At 36.1% G+C, this 20686-nt stretch overlaps 2 protein-coding genes across 8 annotated transcripts; both read right to left on the reverse strand.

Annotated features, from left to right (window-relative positions):
- LOC122313803 lies at positions 1–12808 on the reverse strand. 7 transcript variants are annotated; one of them, XR_006243501.1, is made up of 6 exons: positions 12516–12808; positions 6966–7089; positions 1018–1076; positions 806–909; positions 268–435; positions 1–180 (listed from the first exon to the last, which is right to left on the reverse strand). XR_006243501.1 is itself a non-coding variant. In XM_043129045.1 (3 exons), the coding sequence occupies exon 3, from the start codon at positions 3004–3006 to the stop codon at positions 2617–2619; it is 390 nt and encodes a 129-aa protein (XP_042984979.1). In that variant the 5' UTR covers positions 3007–3177; positions 6966–7089; positions 12554–12702; the 3' UTR covers positions 2392–2616. The 7 variants fall into 7 exon arrangements, 2 of the variants coding, with proteins under 2 accessions (XP_042984979.1, XP_042984978.1); XR_006243503.1 differs by lacking the exon at positions 806–909 and having other exon boundaries at positions 12554–12800; XR_006243500.1 differs by lacking the exon at positions 806–909 and having other exon boundaries at positions 12516–12795.
- A 3607-nt stretch (positions 12809–16415) lies between these two features.
- On the reverse strand, positions 16416–19333 carry LOC122314276 (plasmodesmata-located protein 6-like). Its single transcript, XM_043129766.1, has 3 exons — positions 18311–19333; positions 16937–17071; positions 16416–16823 (listed from the first exon to the last, which is right to left on the reverse strand). Exons 1-3 carry the CDS (start codon positions 19053–19055, stop codon positions 16813–16815), a joined length of 891 nt encoding a protein of 296 aa, XP_042985700.1. The 5' UTR covers positions 19056–19333; the 3' UTR covers positions 16416–16812.
- Between the last annotated feature and the right edge of the window lie 1353 nt (positions 19334–20686).

Below are 20686 nucleotides of genomic sequence, written 5' to 3' on the forward strand. Positions count from 1 at the left end.
TTCTTCCCAAGTGGTTTGTACTAATCCTTGCATTACTTCATTGATCTTCTTGGCTCTCGATCTTATAATTGGCTTACCTGAAACTTGCAAAGGATTTTTAAGAGTAGGCCCACCTTGGTTCCCATCAGAAATAGAAGCACCGGTTGAGTCGAGTGGCATTACTAAACAAAAATGGCTTGACTAGATGAAGAAAAAATGGAAAACTTCTATAAATACCCAAATCTCACTCTTTTCTCGACAAATCTCCAACAAATTAGTAGAACATACCTGAACCAAGAAGAAACAAGATTCCTCTCTTCTTCTTCACGGCTCTTATATTCTTCTTAAAATCCATGTTCTTGAAGATTCAGAAATAGAGAGAGTCGATGTGCCAACCATGCTAGCGGATTTGAGAGCTAGAGAGAATAAAAAACCCCAACTGCATGAGCAGCAAATCTGCAAGAGAGGGTCAGTAAGAGAAGAGAAGGACGTTATGGTTGGTTTTGATAAAGGACGTTGGGCATAGGGCATAGGGCTCAAAAGAAACAAAGAATGAAAATGCAGAGCAGCAAATGGGGGGGAAGTAGGAAGTGGGAAGATTCCAGATGTAAATGGCGCTGTTCGAAGCAGTTAGTCATAATATGCAGTTAACAGATAATTACCAGACCCAATCCCTTTCAAACGGGTAATAAATGGAAATACCCGATTCCAACCCGTTTTGTTTCAGTTCAGTTAATCTGTAGCGGTTCATGTTAAAATTTTCAGGTCAAGTTGTAGGCAGTACCCCTATCTAGAACACTTTCTTTGAATCTTATGTAAAGGTCACCTCGAGGAACGTCCGTGAGCAGTTGCATAATCCAGTTTCCCTTATACAAAAGGTACATAGATTTACAAAAGACTCGGCCGCAGGCCCGCAGATCCTACTCGTCGCTGAAAACCATTAATTGGTTCTTTCAAGGGCTTGACAAAGTTACAGGTATTTAATACTCAAAGCATATGAGTGAAAGAACAGAACTCAGATTAACGGACATGCATTACCATGCATTAATCTCTCCAATAGCTGTATTGAGTTTCATTGCCAACATCCTTCCTCACACCTGATAAATAAACCAAAGCAAGAATCACTTGGTACAATCTTTTCAGGTTTACAGAAATAGTTTCACATTTGATTTCGAAAGAAAATGGGTGTTATTAGATCAGAACTATATACTTCTAGTTCAATGGCATCTTATTCAACAAAACAAGAAAAATAAGTAAAAGCCAAACTGAGCACTTAGACCTAGAGGTTTTTTTGCATAATAATCCAACCAAAAGTTAAATTCAAACATCGAACTCTAGTATGCTTGGTTTCATGAGACGAGCTCAAAACTTCAATTTTCTAGACAGATAATTTCAGGAACAATGAAAAAATGTGGTATGAGATGGACAACTAAGGAGTTCATTTGGGTTGGGGGGAGGGGAAAGATTTTGGAATGAACCTGCTTTTTATTCGGTCTCAGCTTTCTGGTCTCAGCTATTTTCAAACTTCAATTGCTTCATGAGTTACATCAAAGATCTCAAGTTTGTAAATTTCTTGTCAACAAGAAACAGATGTGATTTTGTTGAAGAATTGGGGCCAGAATCAAGGAAAAGATTAGAATGGGTAATGCATAAACGCTCTCCTCCAAGGTCAATCAGTGGATGAAAAGGTACAGCTAAAAACGATTGAAAGAAGCTCATTGCTTTACAAGCTAATCCCACAACAATTCTGAAAGATATGTTCATTGACAGGGAAATGATATGAATCAAAAATGAATTCATTGACAGGAATTAAAAAAAAAAAAAAGGTTCGAAATGAGGGAATCTATTGGTAATAAATTGTATGATGCCCAAGTTAACAGACAAAAGAACAAAGGTTTGGTTTGGGGATGGGTTGGTGTTTGCAGTGTCATCAGAATTAAGTCAATGAATTCTAAATGCGTAAACCGAGGCTCAAGCTCAAAATTAAGTCAAACATAAGTTTGGGTCTAGTTCAGCATGAATTTAAAGTTAGCCAAAGCATGCCTAAAGCGGCCAAACTAAGCTGGTAGATGACTACTTGATTAACAGTTAAACCCAGCATGAAAATCCATACACGATTAATGGGTGCTTTAAGACCAATAGGGCAGAAGATAATCCCACATTCCACTCTATTCCTTGTTCCTCTACGGGAAACAACTCTTTTTTCACTCGAGGCACTCATCACAAAATACTAGAAACATAACCTGAAAACTACAAAAGAAATATAAACTTCTTGAAAGCCACACTAACTAGTCTTTGTAAAACATACAAAGGCAGAGTAACCTCATTATTTCACAATAAACAGCCAACACCATCCCAAATTGATGTAATATGCAGAAAACCAAGGACGCATATGGTTCGATAAACCCCAAATTCAGGAACCGTAAAAATCCAATTTATCCATAAATGAATCAAGTAATTTTGCAAATCAAAAACCACAATTATCATTAACTAACTCAATAATCTTCAAATTCAATATCCCGTAAATAAAAGAAAAAAAAAAAGAAAAAAAAAGAGCATGCTAGAGTTTACACGATCCAACGTATAAAACGTGTAATAAAAATGCGAAAGATAGATCCCACAGACTATCTCGACGCATCAGTCCCGGCGAGCCTTAAGGCGCTGGTTAAGCTGCTCGATCCTGACGACGAGACCGGTGACGGAATAGAGGATCCAGTAGAAGATGAGAGCGGCGGCGATGAGTAGGGCGTTGCGCTGGCTCTTGATGATGGACTTCTGGTGGCGGAGTTGCTCAGAGGGGCTGCAGGAGTCAGGAGACTCGCAGTGGGGTCTGGTCTCGTACTTCCAGTATATGTCCATGAGCAGGAAAAGGCAGAACGGAACCACCGACAGCAACGGCTTCAGAAGGTTACGAGTGACGGCGATGAGCCCCTTACGGATCCCATCCAGCCCCGGGATGGTAAGCAGGAGAACCATGATGGCCTCGGCACCCGCCGCGTAGCCTAGCACAACCCACTCAAGTGCCATTTTCCCCTATAGATCTACTGCTGCTGTTGCTTCGGTTTCTTGCTTGTTTGTTCCTTTGGAGCGTTTCTTCCGGAGGAAGGAGTTTATTTACAGGCCGAGGCGAGAGAGAGAGAGAGAGAGACGGTGGCGGTGGTAGTATGGGCCAGTTGTGGCGTATAAAGTGTACGTTTTCTTCATGTCAAAGATGGCAGATTGCACCCAATTAAATTAATAAATATTTAAATATTAAAAGATTTTATGTACTTATTCTTTACAATAACTTAATGTTTAAGTTATAGTAAAGAATAAACGGCATAAATGATCAACATAGTTGTTAAAACATGAGTCCGCTGGCGATTTGGGAAACAATTACTGGCCTGCTTAGGATGTTGAAAGCCTTTCATTCAATCTTATCTTATATTATATTAATATTTTAATATTAGAAACATAAATATTTTTTTATTTTTAAATATTTAACTTTTTAATCTAATTAATATAATTTTTTTAAACTTTCACGTTAAATGAAAAAATAATTCTTTTTTAAATCTCGAAACAAAAATAATATTAAAAAATTATATTATAACAATATTTTAACTTTATAATATTTTCATTTAACTTTTTCTCACTCATTTTTCAAAATCTTATAAAATATCTCAACTCAAACATTTCACTACTATTTATAAATTATTTTATTACTATTTACGTATCATCTTATCTCATCTCACTATTCAAACTAGACAAATCTTTTAGATTGATTCACAACAGTTTTAACTCAATGTTTGGTGTCTTTCTTCTCATTGCTTAGGTGAGTAGAAAGTAAGATCCTTTTTCCAAATTGGAGGAAGGTTTCATTTTCCTTATGCAATTTTTACAGGCAATTATTTGTATTTCAAGTCCTTTCTAGGGTCTATTTGTTGTTCTCTCAATTTTTATGGCTGATAATATTGCTCGTTTGTGGGGCAAATTGAGTCTCACAGAATCTGAAAAGTATAATCTTTTGGTTGTTGGTGATGAAATTCTAGACACTCTTGAACGTGGGAAATGTTGTCTTATTGGTAAGATTATAGCTGAGAAGCGCATCAATTGTGAAGCCTTTAAGAATACTATGCTCAAAGTGTGGAAAATGATTCTCCAATTAATTTTGTTGAAATGGGGGAAAATACTTTTATGTTTGGATTTGTTTCTACATGTGACCTACAACGGGATGGTGAGCCATGGTTATTTGATCAATTTCTCATTTGTCTAAAGTGGTTTGATGGTCTAATTCCATCAACTCAGATTTCTTTCTCTCACACTTTTATTTGAGTTCATGTGCATAACTTACTTTATGGTTGTATGAATTTGGATATTAGTTCCAAAATTGGTGCTTGTGTTGGTAAAGTATTCCATGTCGTGGTTGATGACCAAGGTAAGGGGTGCAGTAAGTATTTTAGAATCCTTGATGAAATTGAACTTAATAAACCTTTGCTCAGGGGGAAAATGTTGCATTTGGATGGTAAGCATATATTTGTTTCTTTCAAATATGAAAGGTTGCCCAAATTATTTTTTTCTTGTGGCATGATTACACATTCTAGATTAAGTTGTCCATAGAAGAATGCTGCTGTTATATTTGGATCATCTACTCTTCAACAACATGGCTCCTGGCTCCTGGCTTAAGACTTCGAGCCCTGTTCATCCTACTAGTATTGGAAGATTTGTGGATGTTAAGTTGACTTCTTCTTTACATGCTTTCTGCAATAAGCAGTTATAGGCTTCAGATAGGGATGATGTTAATTCCAACGGTGGCAACATGGAGAGTGGAAAATGTCGTGTTGCCAATCAATCATTGGAGGAGATAAACAAGGCTTCCGCATAGATTGTTGCTAACCAGCCACCAACCAATTTGACATGTAACTCCTCTCAACTTGTAACTACTCCTTTGATAACTACCTCAACTATCCCTTGTGTCAATCCACTTTCAATTTCTAAAAATCTTGCCAAGGAGATCTCACTTGCCTTTTGACTTGCAAAATAGTCCTCATAAATTCTCTGCTTTTATTGGTATCTGATGATTGTCATGTCAAGTTGGAATCTAACAATTATTTTATTCCTCAATCTAATTTGCCTGTGTCAAATATTTTCCCAGCAGTTTCTTTATTGAAGTGAAAAAGCAAATTATAGATGCAAGACTTTGACTAGGACTAAGCGACTAAATTGATAGAGTTTATCTTATCTTTGGTTTTGTAATTTGGATAAATATAAAATATCTTGGCTTTATCTATAACTATTTTGAATTTATCTAGAAGTTACTAGGAAGTGTGAAAATCAAATTCTAAGGGTTCTATAATTATCTAGAAAAGAGTTTGAATGGAAAACTGCTACTGCTGAGAACATTTAGTGCCGAGTGTCAGCATCTCGTCAAAAGAGTCCCTCATGACAAAGTCACTCTGTCACAAAATCCAACTACAATTCAAACTGCTTTTGGATTATTTATTTAAAGGATATGATTGGATAAGAGAGACGAGATTTTGGCTTGGATTTATTAAAGAGTATATTCCAAGTACTTGTGTGTGAGAAGATTCTCTTGAGAATTTTTTAGTTATTTTTCTCTCTTCAAGTGTGATCATGCTCCATGCTGGAGATTGAGTGATCGTAATTCAGCCACTGGAGTTCTAGGAGAAAAATCAATATTTGAAGATCATCAGAGGTTCTAATTGCTACTGCGGTAAAGGAAAATAGGTTATTTGTCATGTCAAGTAAGAAAGTCAATTGACGAAAGTTTTGTAATTGAGACTTGTTTGTAATTGATTTTCAAATTAAAAGATTGACTTTTTTGAGTTCGGTTGTCCCATAGGGTTTTACCTTTAAAGAGTTTTTTATATAGTTTCCCTTCTTTATCAAGATTGGTGTTAAAAAATTTATTTACTTTATGTTATTGCTTTATGATTAAACAATTCCATCGTTGATGACTAACTAATTTGTTAAGTGTATTGGTAGATCTTTGTGTTAATATACAGGGACATTTGGATAATTTTACAAATTAAGAGGCCAGAATGGGTCTTCTAATACTGTATCATCTACTAAATTTGATGCTCTTAGGAAGAGAAAGAAATATGTTGGTATTTTTATAGATTGTGAGGAGGTACCAAAAGCATTGAGGAGGGCACAGCCTCTTGGTCAAACCATAGATTTATCAACAAAAGTTGTTATTCAACCCTGTTGGGAAGTAAGAGGTTTCTAAGTTGGAAATGTCGGTGACTAGACAACCCTCAAACAGTTCGTGATGTTGGTTGAGGTGGATTAGCATTGTTGTGGATAGAGGATGTAAACCTTAATATTCACTGTTATTCATAGAGGCATATCAACTCTTGGGTAATTGATGATGGGGATATCTTTTAATGGATGCTCACTTGTTTTTATGGAGATCTTGATATGGCAAAGAGAAAGGAAGGATACACTATATTGAGTTATATTTCCAACTTGAACCCTCTAAGATGGCTTTGTTTAGGTGATTCCAATGAACTCCTCTTCCACATTGAAAAGGTTGGTGTGGCTCGAAGATGTGAAAAGCAAATGGATTCTTTCAGAACAGTGTTATATCACTGTCAACTTAGTGATTTGGAATTTTTTTAAAGGGAAGTTTACATGGTCTAATAATAGAAAAGATCGTATTTTCACAAAGGATAGGTTGGATAGAGTTGTGGCAAAAAAGTCTTGGTGTGAAAAGTTTGGTGACAGAGATATTAAGGCTCTGGCCTCATCATCTTTTGACCATTATCCTCTTTTAATTAATATTTCTTCTAACAACAACCAAAGAAGGTATTATCAAAGACCATGTCTATTTGAAGCTTTTTAGTCTACATATAAGGATTGTGGGGATGTGATTCAACAATCATGGTCTAAATCTCCTAATTTTATTGGGATTTTCTCTACTCCTAGAAATAAATTGAGAAGTTGTATGTCAAATACAAAATCTAGAGTAAAAGCAAAGACCCTCTCACCGATGCTTCTTTACATGCCAAGGTCAAAAGGCTTGAAACATTGCAGCAAAATTTGACAGCTAATTCAGTTGAAAATATTCATGTCATTTAGTAAGAAATTAACTGCTTGCAGGAAATGATGCACCTGAAATGGAAGCAAAGAGCAAAATTAAATTGGCTTCAGCATGGAGATAAAAACACCAAGTATTATCATCATTGTGCAAGTCAAAGAAGGAGAATGAACAAGGTACTGAAGGTCATGGATGATCAAGGAAATGCCTTTACAAACTCAAAGGGTATAGGCTAGGCCTTCACAAAATATTATCAAATGTTGTTTTCTACCTCTTCTCCTTCTAACATTAAGACATGTCTTTCTGTTCATACATAGAAAATCACTCCAGCCATGAATGTTGAACTCTTAAAACCTTTCACAAGCAATGAAATTGAAATAGCTCTATATTAAACGGGTCCTTTTAAGACACTTGGTCCTAATGGATATAGTGCTTGTTTTTATCAAAATCATTGGTCAATTGTTAAAGATGATGTATGTCAAATTGTGTTATCTTTTCTTAATGTAGAACCTAATATCGCTGACATTAATTATAGTTACATTTTGCTTATTCCTAAGGGTAATAACCCACAGAACATGTATGAGTGTAGACCTATAAGCCTATGTAATGTGATTTACAAACTTATCACTAAGGTACTGGCAAATAGATTGAAGCTGCTTTTGCCTTCTATTATTTCTTTGAACCAATGTGCCTTTGTGCCTGGTTGACTAATTACAGACAATATCATTGTTGCATACTAAACCCTTCACACTATGCATGCTCATCTACATGGGAGACAAAGTTATATGACTTTAATATTGATATGACTAAGGTATATGATCGTGTTGAGTAGAATTTTATTTCAGTTGTAATGTCCAAGTTAGGATTTGCTACAAGGTTGATTGATCTGATCATGAATTGTATCACTTCCTCCTCTGTTTTGGTTAATAGTTCTCCCTATAACAAGTTTAAACCAAAAAGGGGTTTAAGTTAGGTTTCCTCTTATCACCCTACTCATTTATCATTTGTGCTTAGGCTTTAAATTCTCAACTATCTGTTGCTCAACAACAAGGTCTACTGACTGGAGACCCAATACCCAAAGGTGTGATGAGGATGATCAGCTATCTCTTTTTTACTGATGATTGTCTTTTGTTTTGTCAAGCAAACATGCATGAATGGTGAAGGAATCATCTCTTGGAAGTTTATGAATCTGCCTTGAGATAGCTTCTCAATAAGGATAAAACTTCTTTATTTTTTAGTAGAAATACCAGCTAAACTACCGAATCTTTTTTAATGGAGATTACAGGATTGAAATCCTTTTCAAACATTGATAAATATTTGGGACTCCGTTCTTGGTAGAAAGATCAAAAGTGGCTGCTTTCCATGGTATTGTGGATAAAGTTAGAAGAAAAATCAGAGAATTGGAAAACTAAATTCCTTTCCATGCTGGGAAGTAGATTCTCATTAAAGATGTCTTGCAAGCTATACCTACATATAGCATGAGTGTCTTCTTATTACCTAAAACTTTGTATAAAGAGCTTAATTCTTTAATTTCCAATTTCTGGTGGGGCCACCAAAATAATAATTCTATAATTTATTTGAAGAGTTGGAGTACTTTTTGTATTGGGAAGCAATATAGTGGCCTTGACTTTAGGGATTTAGAGTGTTTTAATCAAGCATTCTTGGCTAAACAAGCATGGGTAATATTGCAGTCTCCTAATTCACTTTCAAGCAGGATCTTCAGGACTCCCTTCTCTCTAGGAAACAAGCTCAAGGAAACCATTAGAAGGAGGTGGGAGCCTCGGCTCCTCCCTCCCTCCCCTCGCTCTTTTCCATTTAGCTCTAGGGTGGTTTTTTTCAGGGTTGTTTTGTTTTTCAGATTGTTAATAAAAGCTGTTGGCCGTGACTCTGATGGGATGAATGACCATTACCAGGCCTTGTTCCCGAGTCCTTAACCACTATTAAGCAAGCAATTGGGTGGGGAGAATTTACACGATGGTGGTGGAGGATCTTGGTTTCGTATGGCCATGGTTTTGGGTGGTTTGATAACCCATGACCCAGTCCAGTGTCCCTGACAGTTTTGGCTGGGAGGCGTTAGCTCTCAGACGTATAAAATGAAGACATGCATGCTTGAGAGGTGCGTGTGGGGATGAGCTAATGGTTTGGGGTTAGTTGCCGAAAGAATGGTCTACTGAGGGGACGGTTTTGGAGGTTTTACGACGGGAGCAGGGTCAGCGCAGCTTGCTCTCGGAGGCGAAGATTTGCATGTGGGTTTGGGATGCATTCCGGCGAGGTTAAGGGACTCAGTTTCATCCATGGAAAACAGAGGAGGTTTTTGGTTTGCATGCCATTGTGCATGGGGGATAAGGCGTTTATTTGGGGTGGAGCTTGGTTGTGGCTCATGGCGGATTTTCTCTTGGATGGTTGTCGGGGAAGGGGTGACGGAGATGGTGCATTCAGCTTCTTTTTGATTTTCGGTTTCCTGTCTTGTTCTTTTTTTAGTCTAGACCTAGTTATGCTATGGATTAGTTTTTTTTTTTTTTGGTTTCTTCCAAGTTGTAATAATGGTATGGTGACAGTGAGGTCGTCTGGCTTGGTATGTTTAGTTTTCTGGTCTCTGTTTCTCGGTGCTTAACTTGGTCTGCTTAGTTTTGGGCATTTTAGTTTAGTCTAGAAATAAGGGCCGCCGGTGGTTGTGTTATGGAGTTGAGTTCTTCGGTGGCAATCAAGAAATTAAGGCCATGAGTTTTCCGGTGGCAATAGCTCTTTCTTGAGGCATCCATTGCACCCCGAGGATGGCTTGTCCTTCCACTTTGTCATGTATGCCGCATGCTTGTTGTTTCAAGTCAGTTGTAGGTTGAGGCAGGAGGTAGGGCGGGCTGGGGCAGTACGGGGAGTAGGGATAGTGGGGGACAAAGTGGGGAGCTGCCAATATGAGTGGACTGAAACATGGTCCCTTGGTGAGAGAAAGTGAATGGTACAGTGGATGAAATGTGCAGATAGTGGATGTGCCAGTGGAGAGCATAGTATTTTTTCTGTTATTTTTATCTTTTGTTATGAGAATAAATTAAAATAGACAATTCCCTTTCCTCTTTGGAAGAAAATGGTAGTGAGTCCCTATCCTTCTTTGGAGGATGAGGGTGGGCAATCTCCCTCCTCCTTTGGAGGGTGGGGGTGGAATGTTTTGTTTTCTCATAAACAAGTCGAGATGGACACTTCTGTTTTTACAGTCTCACATCTCAGAAAGGCTGTATCATTAGAGAGTTTTAGAAGTTTTTAGATAATGTCCGGCACAATGAAAATTGTGTGCGGGGGGCTTATAATCGATGAGCAGTTAGCTTGTAATCGGGGTTTGTACTCAGATTTATTAGTCACAGTTGTAACTTCCTCCATTCATGAATTGAATTTAAGTCTATTTCAAAAAAAAAAAAAAAAAAGCAGGATCTGTAGGACAAAATATTTTCCTAATTTAACAATTACATCTGTTGTCCTGCGTTCTAGACATTCTTTTATTTGGAGAAGTATTTGGCAAGCCACTCATCCTCTTAAGGAGGGACTTATTTGGAGGTTTGGTGATTGTACAAATATACATGTTTGGAAGGATAAGTAGTTACCAAAGGCAACCTCATACAAAGTTTAATCCCCTATAAATACCCTATCTGAATATGCACTGGTTGTTGAACTTATCGATACATCTGAGAGTTTGTGGAAGCAAGATCTCATTCAAAGTGTATTTCATCAAGACAATATTTCTCATATTTTGAATATTCAAATGAATCCTACAGGGTCTTCAGATAATCTTTTGTGGAGTGGCACTTCAAATGGACTTTTCACAATCAAAAGTGCATGATTGTGAAAAGTGCATACTACTTATGTATATGACTTCAACTGAGTAGTAGGGGGAGTCCTAAAAATACTGTGAATGGCAACAACTATGGCAAAAGATTTGGAATTTTCATACACCAAATAAAGTTCAAGTTTTTCTATGGCGTGCTTATGTGGATGCTCTTCCTACAAAGTTGAACATTTCTAAAAGAAAATATTATTGCTGAATCTTTATGTCCAATCTATTTGCAAGAAGATGAAACTCCTGGACATGTTATTTGGTCCTATCCTTCTACATAGGATGTTTGGTTCCTTAGTGATAAGGCTTTTCAAAAGGCCTCCATTACAACCACAGGATTTGATGTCATTTTTCACAAATGATGGAAATGTTATCTCTATAGGAATTGGTTTTGTTTTCTGTTGCTAGATCCATTTGGTTGAGATGAAATGTTTTAATCCACAAAGAAATTTTTTTACATCCTGGTGCTCTTTCCAGTAATGCTATCAATGTATGTACTAAGTATAAAGTTGCTGTGGAGTCTCTAAGGCATCCACCCTGTCCTACACAACCTCATATTCCACTTTGGGAAGCACCTCCAGAGTATTGGGTCAAAACTAATTGAGATGTGGTTGTAAATACGGTCAACAAAAAAGTTGGTATGGGTGCTGTTACCAGAGATAGTTTTGTTTCTGCTCTTGCCACTTTAATGAAACCTCTAACATTTTGCCTAGAACCATTTATAGCAGAAGCAAGGGATTTACTAGAAGCATCTCATTTTTGCAAAAATCTTGGTCTGCCATAGTTCATCTTTGAAGAAGTTTAAGCTCAAGTTTTTATTCCTATGTTAGTCAAGGAGGTTCCTGTTGTTTGTTTCTGTTGACTAATTATTGAAATAAGGTTCTTTTATGATTTTGGGTGGAAAATTAGACATGTAAAAAGAGATGTCAATGGGGTAGCACATATTCATGCTAGAGAGGTTGTTTCTCTTGCAACATAATTGATTGATAATGATTCTACTCCTACATTTATTTTTGCTCATGTACTGGCTGAATGGCAACATTGTACCTGATTATATGAATGTCATTCTATCTTTAAAAAAAAAAAAAAGTTTGCATTTTAATTCTTTATTATTTTATTTTTAATATTGATCAAATTAATTATTTTATCAGTTAGTGAACAGTTAAATGCAAGAGTATGCATCCAAGTCGGGGTATAGTCAAACTTTGAAGAGGTTGTCAAATCCAACTCGAGTATTCACCTTAGTTAGCTCAGGCCGGTATCCAGGCGCTTCTAAATTTTTGAAATACTAAAACCGAATATCCGTATTGTATCCGAATTTTGCAATCCTTTTTTTTTTTTTTTAAAGAAACCAATATTTTATTAAAAAAATTTCAAGAAAAAAATAATATTGAAAACATAATCCCCAACCTAACTGGCCAAGTAAGTAGTTGGATTTTTTAGTATTTTTATTCTCTTTCCCTGTTCCCCATCCTCATGTATGTAAAGGTTTGTGTTCATTATCACTCATGGTTTTAAGGATGGAACTGCATCGATTTTATCTTTTTTTGCTCTAAATCTCAGACTCTCTTACTATATATCTAATGAATAAATTAAGTACTAACAGTTTAAGCACGAAACATATATAGCATTTTGATCAATTTCAATGATTGAAAGCATATGAAAATCTGGACTTACCGACGAGATTCTGATTCATGTGACAGAGAGAAACTTACAATCGAATGTGATGATGGAAACTTTCGGTGAGAGAGAAACGGTGACAGAGGCTCAGGATCGTAGAGAGGCCTAGGGTTTTGGAGAGAGAGATAGACAGTCCATAGTGGGAGTGGGGGAGGTTGATCCCGCTAAAATGGAAGTGAAAAACTCTACCAAAACGACGTCGTTATGTACATTTTAAAAAATTATAGTTGTGTTTCGGGTTTAAAACTCAATAGCCAAGTTGGCAAGTTTCATACCTGTACCCACCCCCAGGGGGGGGGGGGGTGGGGTTGGGTGTGATGCAATTTTAGGCTTGGCTGAAAATTGTATCTGAGCTGAAAATTGTATTTGAGCCGAAAACCACATTTGGAACTCAGTTACCCGAGTTTCAGACTAAGCCAAAAAAATCCAGCCTTGATGAATTGTCTCAATTAAAAGTGTTAGGACAACACTAACGAAAAATCAAAGAAAACTAAGAAATTATATAGCCAATTGGAATTGCGAAGTTGGCTTGGCTTGTGTAGACCTAGGCCAGTGGCAGCTCAATCTTTATGCCCTTTTTTAATAGAACCATGGTAAGTGCTTGTTTAATTTACTAGTGTGTTAGTCAATAAGTAAGGCCATTCATGTGAAAAAAAAAAATTATATTTCCTTAGAATTAGGGTTCTCTTTTGCCTCAACACCTCGTTTTCTTCTCTTCGTCGAAAATAGAGTGTGAGTGGGGGGTTATGACTTACGAGTTCTTTTCCAAGTGTTGTTTGGGGGAGGTGGAAGTGAGTGATCAGTTTCTTGATGCGTCTAGTGATTTTCTCTCTTTGTGTTGTTTTTGGTGATATGAGGTTGACTAATCAAGAATTAATATGAAGTGTTGCCAATAGCAAATTTGTTACACTACCCATTTCAGACTTTTCCAAACCCACAATCGACCCAAACTTTTAGTTATGGTCGAAGCAAGCATGCAAGAGCTCAGCTGATTCACAATCTTTGCCTACCAAAAAATCTCCCTTCTTTTTCCCATGAGATGACCAATATTGCACTTGATCCATGTATGGATGATTACAAGGTTGAGGAAGATGCGTGGCAATTTTCCTTCTCACAAACACTCCATTTTTGTCCTTCTTGTGTCTACGCCTGCTTTCCAATGAACCATCTTGACTAGGAACGAAGACAGGATTTATGTAAGAGGGGGCTGAAGTCAGTAAGTTTCAAGTTTGAATGTAAAATAAAGAATAAAACCATTTAACAGGCCAATTGATCTTAATGTTTTTTCAACAAATAAAAGTCATTAATTATCATATTCATCCTCAATACAGACTAGCAAATAATTTATAAGAAAGTCATCATTTATTTTGTTTCGAAATCTTATCTCAACAATATTAAAAGCTAAAAAAAGTTTGTTTAATTTATTTTTATTTGAAATCTAACTTACCCATGTTTATGATTTAAAGTTTTTGGCTTATCCGTATTGTGGGTTTACATGATGTATCTATCAATTGGCATATACTTGTCGATCTGTAGGTCATTTGCCTCTTCGTGGGTGAGCCCTCAATATAAAATATGTGGGATTGTTATCCAGTCCACTAGGCATCTGGCTCTTTATGGTTGGATTCTATAGATAATATATGGAAGGATTAGTTGGTCAATGATGTTTTTTAAACCAAGGATGCATCAAATTAAAACAAAGATACGAGTTGAGGGAACGTGGGATCCCATACAAAAACTCCATTACAATAGTTGCAGTGCTCGGAGAGAGAGTGAGGGATTAAAACAAAAAGGACCGAATCAATGAACCATAGGTTTAAATAGAGGTGACAATATGTGACACGACTCATGAATTCAATACGAATACGGTACAAAATTAACGGATTTGAATTTGATATAAATAGGTTTGGGTTAAAATGAGTTCACTTATTAAGACATAATTAATAAATAGATAAATAATGGGTCAACCAGCTTAACCCTAAATCAATTCATAATAACTCATTTAAATTCTATTTCAAAACTAAAATTTTATTATTGTTGTGTTGTAATATTGGTATTTCTCAATATACTTATATTTTTTATTATTGAAATTATAATTCTGTACCTATAATCATATTTGTTATTATAGAGTTTGTAATATTGTTTTCATTATAGGTTAAAATTTGAAAAATATTGATATCTTTTTGTTAGTAGGTAGTCTTTTTTTAATATATATATATATATATATATATATATATATATATATAATGGCTACTTATAAATGTAGATTTTAACTTTTATGTGAAATTATCTTAAGTGGGTTAAATGGGTTATGCTTATTTAAAGAGATTGGATTAAAGTTTGAAAATTTGACACGTTTATTTTGACACATCACAAATACAACCAACAAACATGAATTGCCACTATAATAAACCGTATAGACCCATGTTCCTTGATTGAGCTAAGGGGGACCACAAAAAGTGGTTTAAGTGATCCAACAAGTGGAATGATTGGTTGTGGCATTAAACTACAATCGGTGCAAAGACACTGCAACTATTCTAGTGCATTTTGTAGAACTTTACTTCCACGTTCAATGGTTTATTCACTTCTTCACGACCATTGTTTGAGATATAATGTATGTTAGTGTTAGCTAGTTGAATGAGCTGCTCATTTCTCTGAGGCTTGATCTCCTTGCAAAGATATTGCAGGGTTGTCATCCATTGCTTAATTTGCTGCCCACAGATGATTTTACTATTGTTTTCCTGCTTCCCAGGCCTAGTCACTTTTGTACTTCTTTTAGTCCTAAATTAATTGCTTTGTGAACTGCAAACTGAAAGGCTTGAGTACATTGGCGATCTACATCATTGTGAAATCATTATATGATACTTCCACAAGGCAGGGGCCCCCATGAACACACCAAGAAGTTTCATAACTATAATTGAGACAAGAGGGTTGGTTTCCTTTTCTTTTGGCTTTAACTCTTCTTTGCCGGCAGATAAAAAGAGGATTAAAGCAGTGGGTTTGATGCCAAGCACCGAAATTGGGACAAAAATGAAAACATCCCAAGTTAAAAAGCAAACCCAAAAGCAATGGATAATAGATGAGAGAGAAGATTTATACACAGAACCAATATCTTATCTTATGGTACTGCTAAATTCCATTACAAATCTTCCTCCTTTAGAACATTATTCAGTCTTGAAATAGAAGCATATCATAGTAGATAGTAATCCAATCAAAATGCTATTCATCATCCTTTGAAATGCTGTCATCTTATTATCTCCTGATATGACTTCTAATAATTGACAGATGTGAAAAATAATATAGTTTTTCAATTATTTAATACCATGTCAGGAGATTATACTCAAAATGATGTTAAATTCCTTTTCTTGTAACCCTAGCGTAGTCATGGTGGGGATCATCATGCATACAACAAACTTAAAAATAAAAAATAAAAAATTCATAGGACACGAGAAAGCTGGTTGAAACATGACTTGGCAGATATGACCCCAGAAAGTATCATTGATTTGGTTTAAAAGTAAGATAGTCTTGAAGTAATGGAATTTTAGGCTATAAGTAAAATTGCAGTAACATAATTTAGCTACCAAGAACACAATCTTCTTAATTTTACTCAAGTGCAGCATGATGGTTGGCTTCAGTTCATACAAAGATAAAGGTTGTTGATGAAAGACAGCTGGAAAACACCCCAATCCATATGCATAACTAGAATGTGTTTTTCATACTCTCATCTATTTTGTTTCAGGCATTTAGCAAACACCATCTGATTCTTTGGTGTTTAAATCAAGAGCTCTACATTGATAAGATCAACTAATATTATTAGATTGTGAATACAAAACAAGCTGAATACTGAATTGAGTACATAGTTAATAAATATGTCAAGATCTAACTTTTGGATGAGACTAAAGCAAAAGCACTCAATATTACCCAGCAAAGGCACTGTCCACAGCATTACAAAGACCACTTTTCACTAAAGTGTCAACTGTTTAATAAACATTAGAATGCAACCTAACATTATTAAGACTTAAGTGGGAGTACATTATTGAGCTTTTCTTAGTATCACAACTTTTCTTTTTCACTTGTTTCAAGGTGCTCCATTGACATCTTTCTATCTACCTTCACAAGTATTCTTTAGAGGGAATTTGAAAGAGGAACTTAAAGAAAGTGATAGTGGCGAGGAAAAAGAAAAAGACCAAAACCTATAAAGAGACACAAAAGAGCCACCGAAAGCCAAATTATTTACCAGAGGAAACAGGGTTGATAGGAGTAGATCCAGAAATACCATCCACCAGATTGTAATTTACTTACAACCTGCAAAGGAAATGCAATAAAGGGTACTGAGATTTAGTGTTTGCACAAAGAAGAAAGTGGTCAAAGAAGAAAAAGAACAAAAGCCCGAATCGAGAATGTTCATATGCCTTTACCTTTTTCAAAATGCTTATTTAAGAAGGAAAGGAATATTATGAGCAATCCAACTGCTGCTATGCCTCCAATTATAATTGCAAGCGTCCTGTCCCACTCATGATCATCATTGCCTTCACCATTCCCATAATTATAATCTATATATTGATCAAGAATATCAAACAATTAGAATTCATCAGACAACATCATTTTATGACGAAGTGTTATGATTGGAAATTAGAAAATGAAAGCACTCTAAATTGCAGCAGTTTGAGAAAATGTTTGGAGTAGCATTGAATACTACTTGCAGATAGAACATTTTTCATGGAAGGACACCAAGCTGTGTTTCAATAAGCTAAACATAAGGGCTGCATTTCCATTGAACTGGGATGTTGTTGTAATGCTAATTTCCAAGCCAATGGCAGGACTCTGTTTTTGCTTTGTTTTAATTCTAAAGTTTAGAACATATAGGAGGACATAAACGCAATGGTTTGGGTCAGCAGCATCGGATTCTTTCTCAGTTCCCAATGAGACACACTTTTATAAGGCATCGTATGTCTTGTAGAATGCAAATATTGAATCAGATGCTTTACAGAAAACCATTCTTGTTTATACAAGAAAGTCTAGGTACTTTGACACTGGAAATATATTCTCAATTACCAACCAGTCAAACCCATGTTCTTTCTTTTTTTTTTTTTTTCCTTCCCTTAAGCAAATCATAATCAAAACCCAAACACTAGTTAGGACTGCCTTCTCGCTTTCCTCCATTGTATAATTATCCGTGGCCCGAAAGAGAAAAGTACCTGGTCATCAAGTTCTTGTAAAATTCATGTTCATAGGAACTTGGTTTTAGACCCATGATAAGCAAAAGGCTTTCGAGTTTTGATCATAGAGATCCTTATTTGATGAGAAACAGAGTGATTAGTTGTTCCCAAGGCACCAACTGCTGAAGCATCATCAGAATAAACCACTCCAAGGATCAACAAATGATTCAGTACGCCTGAATATGCCTAAATTCCACCACTTTACTGATTGAGCAAAGCATGGAAATGTATACCAATAGAGAACAAACAAACTCACTAAAAATTGGATACACGACGACAACTTTCAGTCTCCCAAACTCTTGATACACAAACACATACCAAAAGAAATAAGATGAACAACTACTATTTACACAAAGCTACTTGAATAATTTGAACACAACCAAATCACCATGCAAACTCATAACTCACACGCAGTAATTTACCCTTCAATTAAGTGAAGGATAAATTCAAAATTACCCAAGAGGGTCTTGCTTACTTGAGTCATTAAAGTCAACTAAATGTTAGACCAAAGAACCGAAAAGAAAAAAGAACCGAAAATCGGAAGCCACCATCCGGGGTGGCGAAACCGCTTACCCTCTCCGGTGTGCGAGCGAACGCCGCCTCCAGTGTAGCGCACGTAACACTTGGCCAAGAACATGTCACCCCACGCGGCGGTCCCACACTCCGTCTTCAGCATGCCGATGGCGTCCGTTAGGCAGTCCTGGCACTCGCCGGCACTCAAATCCCCCACGCACTGCGCCACGCCCTGAAGATCGCCGGAGGTACTCGACCGGAAGGTCTTGTAGGCCCCACCATCGCCGGTCCCCAGATACGCCAGCACGGCATCTCTCCTGGTCAACGCGTCGGAGTCGTATCCAATCGTCGGCGCACCACATTTCTTGGAAACCACCGTCTTGTCCTCCACACCCAAGAAGGTGGTATTATCGTACTTCACGAAACAACCTTCGAGCTGCAACGCGCCACCGCAAGAGTTAACGCAAAGGGTGCCGAGTTGACTCACCGAACGAGCGACGCACTGGGCGCAGTCGTTTTCCTGGAGGTCTCCCCGGCATTGGAAGAGGCCGTAGACGGTATCTTGTTGGGTGGAGCCAGTGTTCGTGAAGTTGTTGTAGGTGGTGAACATGGCTGAGTTGACCAGGGAGGTGAGGATCGAGTTGACGCTGTTCTCGTACGATGAACCCGGCGTGTACTTCAGCTGAGAGCACCCAGCAAAGACGTAGGTATCTATGGCGGAATCCGAGAGAGTCGTGAGGGTTGAGATAGTGAGAAGAAAACCACAGAGAGAGAGGAAAGAAACAGCTTTATTACTCACAGACATGTTTGTGTTTCAGGGAGGGAGAGAGAGTATGAAGAGGTTGTTGAAGATCGGGGAGCTATGAGTATTTCGGAACTGAGAGCTCAAACAGTTGTGTTTCTGTGGGAGAGAGAGCTCTTTGGCAGAGAATAAGGTTGCTTTGAGGAGAATCTACGTTAGGGATACCGGCCAGAAACTGATGTACGAGGTGCGCAAATGGTTGATTTGAAGCTACCTAGAAGGTGGAAACGAGAGAATTTTCAAAACAAAAATAGATATATAAGTAAAAGAAAAGAAAATCACAGGAAGGTGGGAATAGAATAGGAAATAGAAATACAAATTATATGCATGGATAATCATAGGCTTATCTCCATCATTCATTTACTATAATATATTTAAAACTTTTATTTTTATTTTTTATTATTTTCTTTTACGTATTTTTTTAACCCCTTTAATCATAAAAAAATTAAAAAATATATACAACTTTACTAATAATCTTTTTCTTAACCATTAAATAAAAATAAAATAAATAAATAAAATAGTAAATAAGTGGTAGAAAGTTGTAAGTTTATCATTATTCTTATATGCATAGAGGGAAGACCTTGTGATTTTTAAGCTCCATTTAGGTAGTAAAAGTGTTTTATCTCGTTTCATCTTATCTCATTATTATAATTTTTTTAAATTTTTACACAAAAAATAATTTAATTTTTTAAAATCTCATAATAATAAATATTCTAATAAAATTTTATTCAACTTTTATTTCAATTCACTAATGCAAACGGCATATTCTACACATTTATTTTTATTTTTTTATCTTTTTATTTATTTTTTAATAGGAGTATAATGTAAAGAAGGAAAAAAAATAAAAAAACTTAAAAGAAAATATAAAATTTAGAACACTTTGATTTTTTGTTAAAAAATATTATGGCCCATGGGTACAAGAAAACCAGGATCATGATCACAGGTACAAGGAAGAAGTCAATTTTGGTTCCTTTAACTTCACATGATTACAAGTTGGACAGACCTAGCTAGACCCATCTCTACTGCAACTGGGGGCAACCTTACCTTCCTTTATTCAATGGCCACCAACGATGCATCAGCATGATAAATTCTAGCTAAGTCTAACCATCTTGATGAGCAAATTAATGATATCATCAAATCTAGTTACTGATCCATGTCATGATCAAGATGAAACAATAATGAATAATGCTAAATGCCAGATCTAAGGTTGGCATATTTTAGGTAATAATTTTATAAAAGTAATGAGTTTTTTCAGATGGCTGGTCACATGTGTGCTTTTATTTTTTAACAAAAAAATAAAAAAAGAATTATATTATAAATATGTTTATGATAATTTATGTTGCTAACTATCTAAATTTACGTGTAAATTTATGTTGGGTCAAGAATGAGTAACGATACATATAGCTTAAAAGGAGATCGGAATCATATAAGTAATAAGCTCGCATGTCCTCGTTCTTAAAGACTCAAAATTCATACATTACGGTGGAGAATTAGGTCCCGTTTAAATGTTAAATTTTTTATGAAAAGTAATGAATAAAAATTATGAAATGAATTTTGTAAGATAAATTTAAAATGAGTTTAGATGTGTTTAGATATTAAAATAAGTTTAGATATATCTATGAGAAATTAAAAAA

The sequence above is a fragment of the Carya illinoinensis genome, chromosome 6 (assembly GCF_018687715.1).
Source record: "Carya illinoinensis cultivar Pawnee chromosome 6, C.illinoinensisPawnee_v1, whole genome shotgun sequence".
Lineage (NCBI taxonomy): Eukaryota > Viridiplantae > Streptophyta > Magnoliopsida > Fagales > Juglandaceae > Carya > Carya illinoinensis.

What these genes read in the sequence shown, in the direction of transcription:
- LOC122313803 (XM_043129045.1), bottom strand. Translation starts at nt 3,006, where the DNA reads ATGGCACTTGAGTGGGTTGTGCTAGGCTACGCGGCGGGTGCCGAGGCC.
- LOC122314276 (XM_043129766.1), bottom strand. Translation starts at nt 19,055, where the DNA reads ATGTCTGTGAGTAATAAAGCTGTTTCTTTCCTCTCTCTCTGTGGTTTT. An exon ending in TCGCTCGCACACCGGAGAGG is followed by an intron (nt 17,072 to 18,310) that starts GTAAGCGGTTTC and finishes ATCAATATATAG; the next exon opens with ATTATAATTATGGGAATGGT.